The sequence below is a fragment of the Salmo salar genome, chromosome ssa13 (assembly GCF_905237065.1).
Source record: "Salmo salar chromosome ssa13, Ssal_v3.1, whole genome shotgun sequence".
Classification (NCBI taxonomy): domain Eukaryota; kingdom Metazoa; phylum Chordata; class Actinopteri; order Salmoniformes; family Salmonidae; genus Salmo; species Salmo salar.
The window spans coordinates 680,152-692,500 of NC_059454.1; the positions used below are offsets into that span (position 1 = coordinate 680,152).

At 48.9% G+C, this 12,349-nt stretch overlaps 1 protein-coding gene across 2 annotated transcripts in view; it reads right to left on the reverse strand.

Annotated features, from left to right (window-relative positions):
* Nucleotides 1-562: 562 nt before the first annotated feature.
* The window catches only part of LOC106566328 (RNA-binding protein 10), a 49,063-nt gene continuing 37,276 nt past the window's right edge, over nucleotides 563-12,349 (reverse strand). The window contains exons 15-22 of one of the 2 annotated variants that reach the window (XM_045692796.1): nucleotides 11,276-11,357; nucleotides 10,750-10,841; nucleotides 7,534-7,713; nucleotides 6,636-6,848; nucleotides 6,445-6,504; nucleotides 5,747-5,935; nucleotides 2,651-2,763; nucleotides 563-2,220 (exon numbers count right to left, since the gene is read on the reverse strand). In XM_045692796.1, coding sequence (XP_045548752.1) covers nucleotides 2,130-2,220; nucleotides 2,651-2,763; nucleotides 5,747-5,935; nucleotides 6,445-6,504; nucleotides 6,636-6,848; nucleotides 7,534-7,713; nucleotides 10,750-10,841; nucleotides 11,276-11,357 — 1,020 coding nt within the window. In that variant the 3' untranslated portion in view covers nucleotides 563-2,129. Of the gene's footprint in view, nucleotides 2,221-2,650; nucleotides 2,764-5,746; nucleotides 5,936-6,444; nucleotides 6,505-6,635; nucleotides 6,849-7,533; nucleotides 7,714-10,749; nucleotides 10,842-11,275; nucleotides 11,361-12,349 lie in introns of both variants that reach the window. The other variant, XM_045692795.1, reaches the window with a different exon arrangement.

Consider the following 12,349-nt stretch of genomic DNA (forward strand, 5'->3'; position numbering starts at 1 on the left):
TTCCTTGTAATGAAATGGCTACTCGGACTATTTTGATTTGATGTGACCTCTTCTCTGACCCCGCTAAGTGCAAGAAGTATGAATGTCCTGGAGTCTACAGAGGATCACTTGAGACATCAGATTGGGGCCGGCAGGGTAGCCTAGTGGTTAGAGCGTTGGATTAGTATCCGAAAGGTTGCAAGATCAAATCCCCCGAGCTGTCAAGGTACAAAATCTGTTGTTCTGCCCCTGAACAAGGCAGTTAACCCACTGTTCCTAGGCCGTCATTGTAAATAAGAATTTGTTTTTAACTAACTTGCCTGATTAAATAAAGGTACAATGAAATGTGTCAGACAGGCACCATTTCAGACACTCAGTCTATGCCCCAAACTGCACCATATTCCCTACATAGTGCCATAGGGCTCTGGTCTAAAGTAGTGCACTATATAGGGAATAGGGTTCCACAGGGCTCTGGTCTAAAGTAGTGCACTATATAGGGAAGAGGGTGCCATTTCAGACAGTCTTTTCTCTCTGTAGGGCATCAAAGGCATTGTCGTGGAAATTCATACTGAGAGAGACTTGGTCATTTCTTCAAACAATCATCTTTATTTAATATTGATTAGTTATTGCAATAATGAGACTAGTCAACCCCACAGTATTGACTGTTGGGCCGAGCAGCCTAACTTTTAGACATGCAGAGTTCTTCATATAGCTGACACTAAGAATACTTAGTCATGGCTGGTTCCACCCCTCCCATGCAGGCCAAGGAGCATCATAAGCCACTCTGGGTTCATCCTGTCGTTATCTACACAGGGTTGTTGTCTTAACCCCACCCTGGCTTAGTTTCCCAGTTGCAAGGATGATTTAGAGACAATGAGGGATTGTTCTACTCCTAAGATATCTCAGAGTAAAACACATTCTTGTCTCTGTAATGCAGTATTTAACTCATTTTGTCAGCTCAAGCCATCATCGGGTGGCCATACGCCCAGATTAGCTGCAGGAAATTAGAGTGGAGCCCATGAAAACACAGACACTAGTACAACGGAAATGTCTTCCTATTTGTTAAGTATTAATTGCTAACAATTAATATAAAACTCTCACAGCATTACATACCTTTTCCAATCAAACATAGGTGGTGTATAGACCAGTGGTTCCCAACCTTTTCCAACCACATCACGGGCGAATGCTCTTATTAAGGACCACCATTCGCCAAGTCACAGACTTGTTTTCACATCAAATATCTTAAATGGTCAAACGTAGAGTCAAAGTTATCAGTGAATGTAACAGATTAAAGGCCTATTTCTATTGTAATGTAAAATTGCTTATAATATCATATATATACTCTCAGTACCTCATGTTGAGAATCGTTTATGCCAGTGGTTTTCTTTAGTGAATCAAAATTTCCTTTCTCTATCGTCCGTGGCGTGCCGCTGTTGGTCAGGTCCATATTGATCTCCTATAGCGTTGATGTCATATAATCGGCCTCCTGTGCAGCGATCAGATTTGAGTGTCTATCTGTCTGTCTGTCTATAGATTTTGCCACTAATGGTTAAGATTAGGATTCAGGGGCCTTCTGAGTGGTGCAACGGTCTAAGGCACTGCATTGCAGTGCTAGAGGCGTCACTACAGACCTGGGTTCGATCCCAGGCTGTGTTGCAGACCCATGAGGCGGCGCACAATTGGCTCAGCGTCATCTGGGTTAGGAGAGGGTTTGGCCGGCAGGGATGTCCTTGTCCCATCGCGTGCTAGCGACTCCTGTGGCGGACCGGGCGCAGTGCACGCTGACACGGTCGCCAGGTGTACGGTGTTTCCTCCGACACATTGGTGCGGCTGGCTTCCGGGTTAAGTGGGGCATTGTGTCAAGAAGCAGTGCGGCTTTGCAGGGTCGTGTTTTCGGAGGACGCACGGCTCTCGACATTCTCCTCTCTCTCTCTCTCTCTCTCTCTCTCTCCTCGAGTCCGTAGGGGAGTTGCAGCGACAAAACTAACTACCAAATGGATACCACGAAAAAGGGGTAAAAAGTTTTTATTCAAAAAATATAAAAAAATAGATTAGGATTCGGGAAGGTGGAAGATGATCCTAGATCTGTACAGACCGAGGGGAAACTTCACCCTGGAGCGGGTTAACAGTCAGGGCCTAGAGGTCAGGGGTCAGTCCACTTGCATGTTACGTAGCAGCAGGCCATTCTTCACCCCTCCCTGCAGCATCCTGGCACCTAGACTACTTCCAGCCGTACCATCACTACAGAGAGATGGAGGAGAGGAAGTGAGAGGGAGAGGAGAGAGGAAGTGAAAGGGAGTGAGAGGGAGAGGAGAGAGGAAGTGAGAGGAAGTGAGAGGGCAAGGAGAGAGGAAGTGAGAGGGCAAGGAGAGAGGAAGTGAGAGGGAGGGAGAGGAGAGTGAGAGGAGAGGAAGTGAGAGTGAGAGGAGAGGAAGTGAGAGGGAGAGGAGAGAGGAAGTGAGAGGGAGAGGAGAGCAGAAGTGAGAGGGAGAGAGGAAGTGAGAGGGAGGAGAGAGGAAGTGAGAGGAGGTGGGAGAGAACATGTGTTATGTGTGGAAGTTTGTGTGTGTTGTCTTTTCTGTCTGTGTGTGTGTGTGTGTGTGTGTGTGTGTGTGTGTGTGTGTGTGTGTGTGTGTGTGTGTGTTTGTGTGTGTGAGACAGCAGTGCTTACTGGGAACTGTACTTCCTCTTCTTTGGGTCTGGTGGTTCGGTGGAGAGACCTCCTTTGTCCCTCCTCTCCCCCGCTCCCCCCTCCTGCTGAGACGACCTCTGTTCCAGGTTTTGCTGAGGTTAAAGGTCAAAGAAATTGAATTTTAAATGTGTTACATGTCAGTTATTTTACTGTTTGTCGTCTCCTCTTGTCTCATGTGCTGTCAACGGTGCCTTCTAACGCCAACTCTATAGTCTAATATCTCTTGTTGTGTGTATGGACCCATTGGTAGACTAGCTGTCGTCATGGTGTCAGCTAATGGGGGTCCTAACAACAGAATACAGACTACAGAGTTAGTAGTCAGAGCATGATCTGAAGACTGAAGGGTCACGGTAGAGCAGGGCTGTCCAACCCTGTTCCTGGAGAGATACCCTCCTGGAGGTTTTAACACCCAACCCTGTTCCTGGAGAGATACCCCTCCTGTAGGTTTTAACTCCAACCCTGTTCCTGGAGAGATACCCTCCTGTAGGTTTTAACTCCAACCCTGTTCCTGGAGAGATACCCTCCTGGAGGTTTACACTCCAACCCTGTTCCTAGAGAGATACCCTCCTGGAGGTTTACACTCCAACCCTGTTCCTGGAGAGATACCCTCCTGGAGGTTTTAACTCCAACCCTGTTCCTGGAGAGATACCCTCCTGGAGGTTTTAACTCCAACCCTCATCTAGCGCACCTGATTCTTATAATTAGCTGTTTGAAGAACTGAATCAGGTTAGTTACAACTATGGTTGGAGTATAGGCATCTAACCCTATCAGATTAGAGCCATAAGGGACACTAGACATCTACCACTATCAGATTAGAGCCACAAGGGAGACTAGACATCTACCACTATCAGATTAGAGCCATAAGGGAGCCTAGACATCTACCACTATCAGATTAGAGCCATAAGGGAGACTAGACATCTACCACTATCAGATTAGAGCCATAAAGGAGACTAGACATCTACCACTATCAGATTAGAGCCATAAGGGAGACTAGACATCTACCACTATCAGATTAGAGCCATAAGGGAGACTAGACATCTACCACTATCAGATTAGAACCATAAGGGATACTAGACATCTACCACTATCAGATTAGAGCCATAAAGGAGACTAGACATCTACCACTATCAGATTAGAGCCATAAGGGAGACTAGACATCTACCACCCCACTACCACTATCAGATTAGAGCCATAAGGGAGACTAGACATCTACCACTATCAGATTAGAGCCATAAGGGAGACTAGACATCTACCACTATCAGATTAGAGCCATAAAGGAGACTAGACATATACCACTATCAGATTAGAGCCATAAGGGAGACTAGACATCTACCACTACCAGATTAGAGCCATAAGGGAGACTAGACATCTACCACTATCAGATTAGAGCCATAAGGGAGACTAGACATCTACCACTATCAGATTAGAGCCATAAGGGAGACTAGACATCTACCACCCCACTACCACTATCAGATTAGAGCCATAAGGGAGACTAGACATCTACCACTATCAGATTAGAGCCATAAGGGAGACTAGACATCTACCACTATCAGATTAGAGCCATAAGGGAGACTAGACATCTACCACTACCAGATTAGAGCCATAAGGGAGACTAGACATCTACCACTATCAGATTAGAGCCATAAGGGAGACTAGACATCTACCACTATCAGATTAGAGCCATAAGGCAGACTAGACATCTACCACTATCAGATTAGAGCCATAAGGGAGACTAGACATCTACCACTATCAGATTAGAGCCATAAGGGACACTAGACATCTACCACTATCAGATTAGAGCCATAAGGGACACTAGACATCTACCACTATCAGATTAGAGCCATAAGGGAGACTAGACATCTACCACTATCAGATTAGAGCCATAAAGGAGACTAGACATCTACCACTATCAGATTAGAGCCATAAAGGAGACTAGACATCTACCACTATCAGATTAGAGCCATAAGGGAGACTAGACATCTACCACTATCAGATTAGCGCCATAAGGGAGACTAGACATCTACCACTATCAGATTAGAGCCATAAGGGAGACTAGACATCTACCACTATCAGATTAGAGCCATAAAGGAGACTAGACATCTACCACTATCAGATTAGAGCCATAAGGGAGACTAGACATCTACCACTATGAGATTAGAGCCATAATGGAGACTAGACATGTACCACTATCAGATTAGAGCCATAAAGGAGACTAGACATCTACCACTATCAGATTAGAGCCATAAAGGAGACTAGACATCTACCACTATGAGATTAGAGCCATAATGGAGACTAGACATGTACCACTATCAGATTAGAGCCATAAAGGAGACTAGACATCTACCACTACCAGATTAGAGCCATAAGGGACACTAGACATCTACCACTATCAGATTAGAGCCATAAGAGAGACTAGACATCTACCACTATCAGATTAGAGCCATAAGGGAGACTAGACATCTACCACTATCAGATTAGAGCCATAAGGGAGAATATACATTTACCACCCCACTACCACTATCAGATTAGAGCCATAAGGGAGACTAGACATCTACCACTATCAGATTAGAGCCATAAGGGAGACTAGACATCTACCACTACCAGATTAGAGCCATAAGGGAGACTAGACATCTACCACTATCAGATTAGAGCCATAAGGGAGACTAGACATCTACCACTATCAGATTAGAGCCATAAGGGACACTAGACATCTACCACTATCAGATTAGAGCCATAAAGGAGACTAGACATCTACCACTATCAGATTAGAGCCATAAGGGAGACTAGACATCTACCACTATGAGATTAGAGCCATAATGGAGACTAGACATCTACCACTATCAGATTAGAGCCATAAAGGAGACTAGACATCTACCACTACCAGATTAGAGCCATAAAGGAGACTAGACATCTACCACTATCAGATTAGAGCCATAAGAGAGACTAGACATCTACCACTATCAGATTAGAGCCATAAGGGAGACTAGACATCTACCACTATCAGATTAGAGCCATAAGGGAGACTAGACATCTACCACTACCACCTCACTACATGCATAGGTGTGTTATAAGCACCTTGTGTAGCTCAGAGAGCTGTTGGTGTCGTATGAGAGCCTCCTTGTTGGGGAACTGTCTCCTACACAGCAGACAGGCTAGTTTAGCCCAGTCTGTCATCCTCTCATCCTTCTCTCCTCCCTCCTCTCCCTCGCTGTCCGTCTCTCCATTGTAGGCCGGCACCAAACCCTGCACCTGAGGAGGGGAGCGCTACAGAGAGAGAAAACAAAGAGGTCACGAGAGATGGCAGAGAAATAAAAAGAGGGGAAACAGTGGAAGAGAGAGAGAGTACAGAGAAAGGAAGGAGAAACAGTGTGTGAAAGAGAGAGAGACACACAGAGAGAGAGACACAGAGAGAGAGACACACAGAGAGAGACACAGAGAGAGACACAGAGAGAGACACAGAGAGAGAGAGAGACACAGAGCGAGAGAGACACAGAGCGAGAGAGACACAGAGAGAGAGACACACAGAGAGAGAGAGAGAGACACAGAGAGAGAGAGAGAGACAGAGTGAGAGAGAGACAGAGAGACACAGAGAGAGAGAGAGACAGAGAGAGAGAGAGACAGAGAGAGAGACACACAGAGAGACAGAGAGAGAGACATACACACACACAGAGAGAGAGACAGAGAAGGACAGAGAGAGAGAAATAGAGAGAGAAATAGACAGGGGGAGAGACAGAGAGAGAGAGAGAGAGAGAGAGAGAGAGAGGGGGGTGTACCTCTCTGTCTGTGTGTCTGAGCTGGTCCAGGATGCTCTGAGCTCTTTCAGACAACGCCCCCTACAGGCCACAGACAAGAAGAGTCACTGGGACTGGCTGTGTGTGTGTGTGTGTGTGTGTGTGTGTGTGTGTGTGTGTGTGTGTGTGTGTGTGTGTGTGTGTGTGTGTGTGTGCGCATGCGTGCATGTTACCTTCTTCTCCAGGACAGCATATCCGGCGTCTGCGCTGGCGGACTCTCTGCGGTCGTCAAGGCGACCGTGTCCAGGAGCCCAGGTGTAACCAGGGGAAAGAGCCATAGAGGTCACAGGGGTCACGGAGGAGGAAGAGGAGGAAGAGGAGAGAGAGCGAACGTTCTCCTTCTGTCTGTTCTGACTCCTAGCCCAACGCTCCATGTTCTTCGCTATCTGAGAACACACAGCTTAGTGTTCACGCCTGCATGTGTGTGGATGGTGTATGTACAGTGTGGTGTGTGTACGGTGTGTGTACGGTGTGTGTAGTGTGTGTAAAGTGTGTGTGTGTACGGTGTGTGTACAGTGTGTGTACAGTGTGTGTGTGTGTGTACGGTGTGTGTATTGTGTGTGTACGGTGTGTGTACGGTGTGTGTACAGTGTGTGTAGTGTGCGTACAGTGTGTGTGTGTACGGTGTGTGTACGGTGTGTGTGGTGTGTGTACGGTGTGTGTGTGTACGGTGTGTGTGGTGTGTGTACAGTGTGTGTGTGTACGGTGTGTGTACGGTGTGTGTGGTGTGTGTACGGTGTGTGTGGTGTGTGTACGGTGTGTATACGGTGTGGTGTGTGTACGGTGTGGTGTGTGTATGGTGTGTGTACAGTGTGTGTGTGTACAGTGTGTGTGTGTACGGTGTGTGTATGGTGTGTGTACAGTGTGTGTACAGTGTGGTGTGTGTATGGTGTGGTGTGTGTACGGTGTGTGTATGGTGTGGTGTGTGTGTACGGTGTGTGTACGTGGTGTGTGTATGGTGAGTATGGTGTGGCATCTGTACGGTGTGTGTGTGTGTGGTGTGTGTGGTGTGTGCGTGGTGTGTGCATGGTGTGTGTACAGTGTGGTGTGTGTGCGGTGTGTGTGTGTTACCTGTTGTGCTGTCTTGTTTTTGGGCTTGTCTTTCTTCTCCTTGCCTCCGAGGGGGGTTGGAGGGGCGGGGTCATCACCGGGGGCAACGACAGCCTCAGCTGATTGGGCGGGAGCTGGAATATATGTCTGCTTCTCTCCGTCCCAGTACATATAATGCTGAGTGACCCTGTTATAGTAGTACTAGAGGGAGGAAGGGAGGGAGGGAGGAGAGGAGGGGAGAGAGGGAGGGAGGAGGGGAGAGAGGGAGGGAGGGAGGGGGAGAGAGGGAGGGAGGGAGGGGGAGAGATTGAGGGTGTGTGTACGGTGTGGAGGAGGGAGGAGGGGAGAGGAGGGAGGGAGGGAGGGAGGGAGGGAGGGAGGGAGGGAGAGAGAGAGGAGTGAGGGAGAGAGGAGCGAGGGAGGGAGGGAGGGAGGGAGGGAGGGGAGAGAGGAGGGAGGGAGGAGGGGGGAGGGAGGGAGAAAGGAGGGGAAGGAGGGAGGGAGGAGGAGGGGAGAGAGGAGGGAGGAGGGAGGAGGGAGGGAGGGAGAGAGGGAGGGAGAGGGGAGGGAGGGAGGGAGGAGGAGGGAGGAGGGAGGAGGGAGGGAGGGAGGAGAGAGAGAGAGAGAGAGAGAGAGAGAGGAGGGAGGGAGGGAGGAGGGAGAGAGAGAGGAGGGAGGGGAGAGGGGGGAGAGAGGAACGAGGGAGGGAGGGAGGGAGGGAGGGGGGGAGGGGGAGAGAGGAGGGAGGGAGGGGGAGAGATTAGTTCATATTTTTACTGCCAAGTGTGTGATGTTTGTGTGTGTAACTGAGTTGAGTTGGTTAAACTCGCTCAAGTTGAGATATACAATCAAGATATACTGTTGGAATATACTGTTGGAATATACCATCGTGATATACTGTTGGAATATACCGCCGTGATATACTGTTGGAATATACCGCCGTGATATACTGTTGGAATATACCGTCGTGATATACTGTTGGAATATACCGCCGTGACATACTGCTGTGATATACCGTCGTGATATACCGTCGTGACATACTGTTGGAATATACCGTCGCGATATACTGTTGGAATATACTGTTGGAATATACCGTCGTGATATACTGTTGGAATATACCGTCGTGATATACTGTTGGAATATACCGTCGTGATATACCGTCGTGACATACTGCTGTGATATACCGTCGTGACATACTGTTGGAATATACCGCCTCGATATACCGTTGGAATATACCATCGCGATATACCGTCGTGACATACTGTTGGAATATACAGTCGCGATATACTGTTGGAATATACTGTCGCGACATACTGTTGGAATATGCCGTCGTGATATACCGTCGTGATATACTGTTGTGATATACCGTCATGATATACCGTCGTGATATACCGTCGTGATATACTGTTGGAATATACTGTTGTGATATACCGTCGTGACATACTGTTGGAATATACCGTCATGACATACGGTTGTGATATACCGTCGTGATATACCGTCGTGACATACTGTTGGAATATACAGTCGTGATATACTGTTGGAATATACCGTCGTGATATACTGTTGGAATATACCGCCGTGATATACCGTTGGGATATACCGTCGTGATATACTGTTGTGATATACTGTTGGAATATACCGCCGTGATATACTGTTGGAATATACCATCGTGATATACTGCTGTGACATACTGTTGGAATATACTGTCGTGATATACTGTCGTGACATACTGTTGTGATATACCGTCGTGATATACCGTTGTGACATACTGTTGGAATATACCGTCGTGATATACCGTCGTGATATACTGTTGTGATATACCGTCGTGATATACCGTTGTGACATACTGTTGGAATATACCGTCGTGACATACCGTCGTGATATACTGTTGTGATATACTGTTGGGCTGCAGCATGTCGCCAGTTACATATTCAGGCATCAAACATTGCAACTGGCCTGTGAGTTGAACCAATTAACCAGACAGTATGGGGTGAGTTAGTTGGGGTCGCAGTAGAGTCCAGATAGAGGGTCGCAGTAGAGACCGGATAGAGGGTCGTAGTAGAGTCCAGTTAGAGGGTCGCAGTAGAGTCCGGATAGAGGGTCGTAGTAGAGTCCAGATAGAGGGTCGTAGTAGAGTCCAGATAGAGGGTCGCAGTAGGGTACAGATAGAGGGTCGTAGTAGAGTCCAGATAGAGGGTCGTAGTAGAATCCACATAGAGGGTCATGGTAGAGTCCAGATAGAGGGTCGTAGTAGAGTCCAGATAGAGGGTCGTAGTAGAGTCCAGATAGAGGGCCGTAGTAGAGTCCATTTAGAGGGTCTCAGTAGAGTCCAGATAGAGGGTCGTAGTAGAGTCCAGATAGAGGGTCGTAGTAGAGTCCAGTTAGAGGGTCGTAGTAGAGTCCAGTTAGAGGGTCGTAGTAGAGTCCAGTTAGAGGGTCGTAGTGGAGTCCAGATAGAGGGTCGTAGCAGAGAACAGATAGAGGGTCGTAGTAGAGTCCAGATAGAGGGTCGTAGTAGAGTCCAGATAGAGGGACGTTGTAGAGTCCAGATAGAGGGTCGTAGTAGAGTCCAGTTAGAGGGTCGCAGTAGAGTCCAGTTAGAGGGTCGCAGTAGAGTCCAGTTAGAGGGTTGCAGTAGAGTCCAGATAGAGGGTCGCAGTAGAGTCGCAGTAGAGTCCAGTTAGAGGGTCGTAGTAGAGTCCAGATAGAGGGTCGTAGTAGAGTCCAGATAGAGGGTCGTAGTAGAGTCCAGATAGAGGGTCGTAGTATAGTCCAGATTGAGGGCCGTAGTAGAGTCCATTTAGAGGGTCTCAGTAGAGTCCAGATAGAGGGACGTAGTAGAGTCCAGATAGAGGGTCACAGCAGAGTCCAGATAGAGGGTCGTAGTAGAGTCCAGTTAGAGGGTCGTAGTGGAGTCCAGTTAGAGGGTCGTAGTGGAGTCCAGATAAAGGGTCGTAGCAGAGAACAGATAGAGGGTCGTAGTAGAGTCCAGATAGAGGGTCGTAGTAGAGTCCAGATAGAGGGACGTTGTAGAGTCCAGATAGAGGGCCGTAGTAGAGTCCAGATAGAGGGTCGTAGTAGAGTCCAGATAGAGGGTCGCAGCAGAGTCCAGATAGAGGGCCGCAGCAGAGTCCAGATAGAGGGTCGTAGCAGAGTCCAGATAGAGGGTCTGAGTAGAGTCCAGATAGAGGGTCGCAGTAGAGTCCAGATAGAGGGTCGTAGTAGAGTGTGTGTTACCTGTGAATTGGCGTCGTAGTAGAGTCCAGTTAGAGGGTCGTAGTAGAGTCCAGAACTCTCCTCATACTGGTAGGTGGACACGTCCGGTACCGCTACACACATCAGAATCAGAACACACAATCTTCCTCTCTAACGCCACGTTTACATAGGCAGCCAATGACCATCTGATTTAGGTTGTTAGGGGTGGCTGAGGACTTCTAGCTGTACCCGGTATGTCTCTGCCTGGCACACACCTGGCACACACCTGGCAAACACCTGGCACACACACCTGGTACACGCCTGGCACACACCTGGCACACACCTGGCAAACACCTGGCACACACACCTGGTACACGCCTGGCACACACCTGGCACACACACCTGGCATACACCTGGTACACATCTGGCACACACACCTGGCACACACACCTGGTACACACACCTGGCACACACACCTGGCACACACACCTGGCACACACACCTGGCACATAGATATCCCACAATAATCATCTAACATCATATTCCTTGCACACACACTCTCTCTTACGGTATTGTTGGTACTCGTGTGCAGTTCCAGGGGTGGCAGGATGGGTGGGAGTAGCAGGCTGAGGCTTACCCACTATCTCTACCTGCTGAGGGAAGAGGGGGGGAGAGGGAGGAAAAAGACAGAGTGAGGGGGGAGAAAGAGAGGGGAGAGAGAAAGAGAGAGAGACAGAAAGAGAGGGGGAGAGAGGGTGAGAGAAAGGGTGGAGAGAGGAGGGAGAGAGACAGAAAGAGGATGGAGAGAGAGTGAGGTGGGGAAGAGAGAGAGAGTGAGGTGGGGGAGAGAGAGAGACAGAGAGAGTGAGGTGGGTGGGGGAGAGAGAGAGACAGAGAGAGTGAGGTGGGTGGGGGAGAGAGAGAGACAGAGAGAGTGAGGTGGGGGGAGAGAGAGAGACAGAGAGAGTGAGGTGGGGGAGAGTGAGAGACAGAGAGAGAGAGTGAGGTGGGGAGAGAGAGAGACAGAGAGAGTGAGGTGGGGGAGAGAGAGAGACAGAGAGAGTGAGGTGGGGGAGAGAGAGAGACAGAGAGAGTGAGGTGGGGGGAGAGAGAGACAGAGAGAGTGAGGTGGGGGAGAGAGAGAGACAGAGAGAATGAGGTGGGGGAGAGAGAGAGACAGAGAGAGTGAGGTGGGGGGAGAGAGAGAGACAGAGAGTGAGAGGTGGGGGAGAGAGAGAGACAGAGAGAGTGAGAGACAGAGAGAGTGAGATGGGAGAGAGAGAGAGACAGAGAGAGTGAGATGGGAGAGAGAGAGACAGAGAGAGTAAGGTGGGGGAGAGAGAGAGACAGAGAGAGTAAGGTGGGGGAGAGAGAGAGACAGAGAGAGTGAGGTGGGGAGAGAGAGACAGAGAGAGTGAGGTGGGGAGAGAGAGAGACAGAGAGAGTGAGGTGGGGGAGAGAGAGAGACAGAGAGAGTGAGGTGGGGGAGAGAGAGAGACAGAGAGAGTGAGGTGGGGGAGAGAGAGACAGAGAGAGTGAGGTGGGGAGAGAGAGAGACAGAGAGAGTGAGGTGGGGAGAGAGAGAGACAGAGAGAGTGAGGTGGGGGAGAGAGAGACAGAGAGAGTGAGGTGGGGGAGAGAG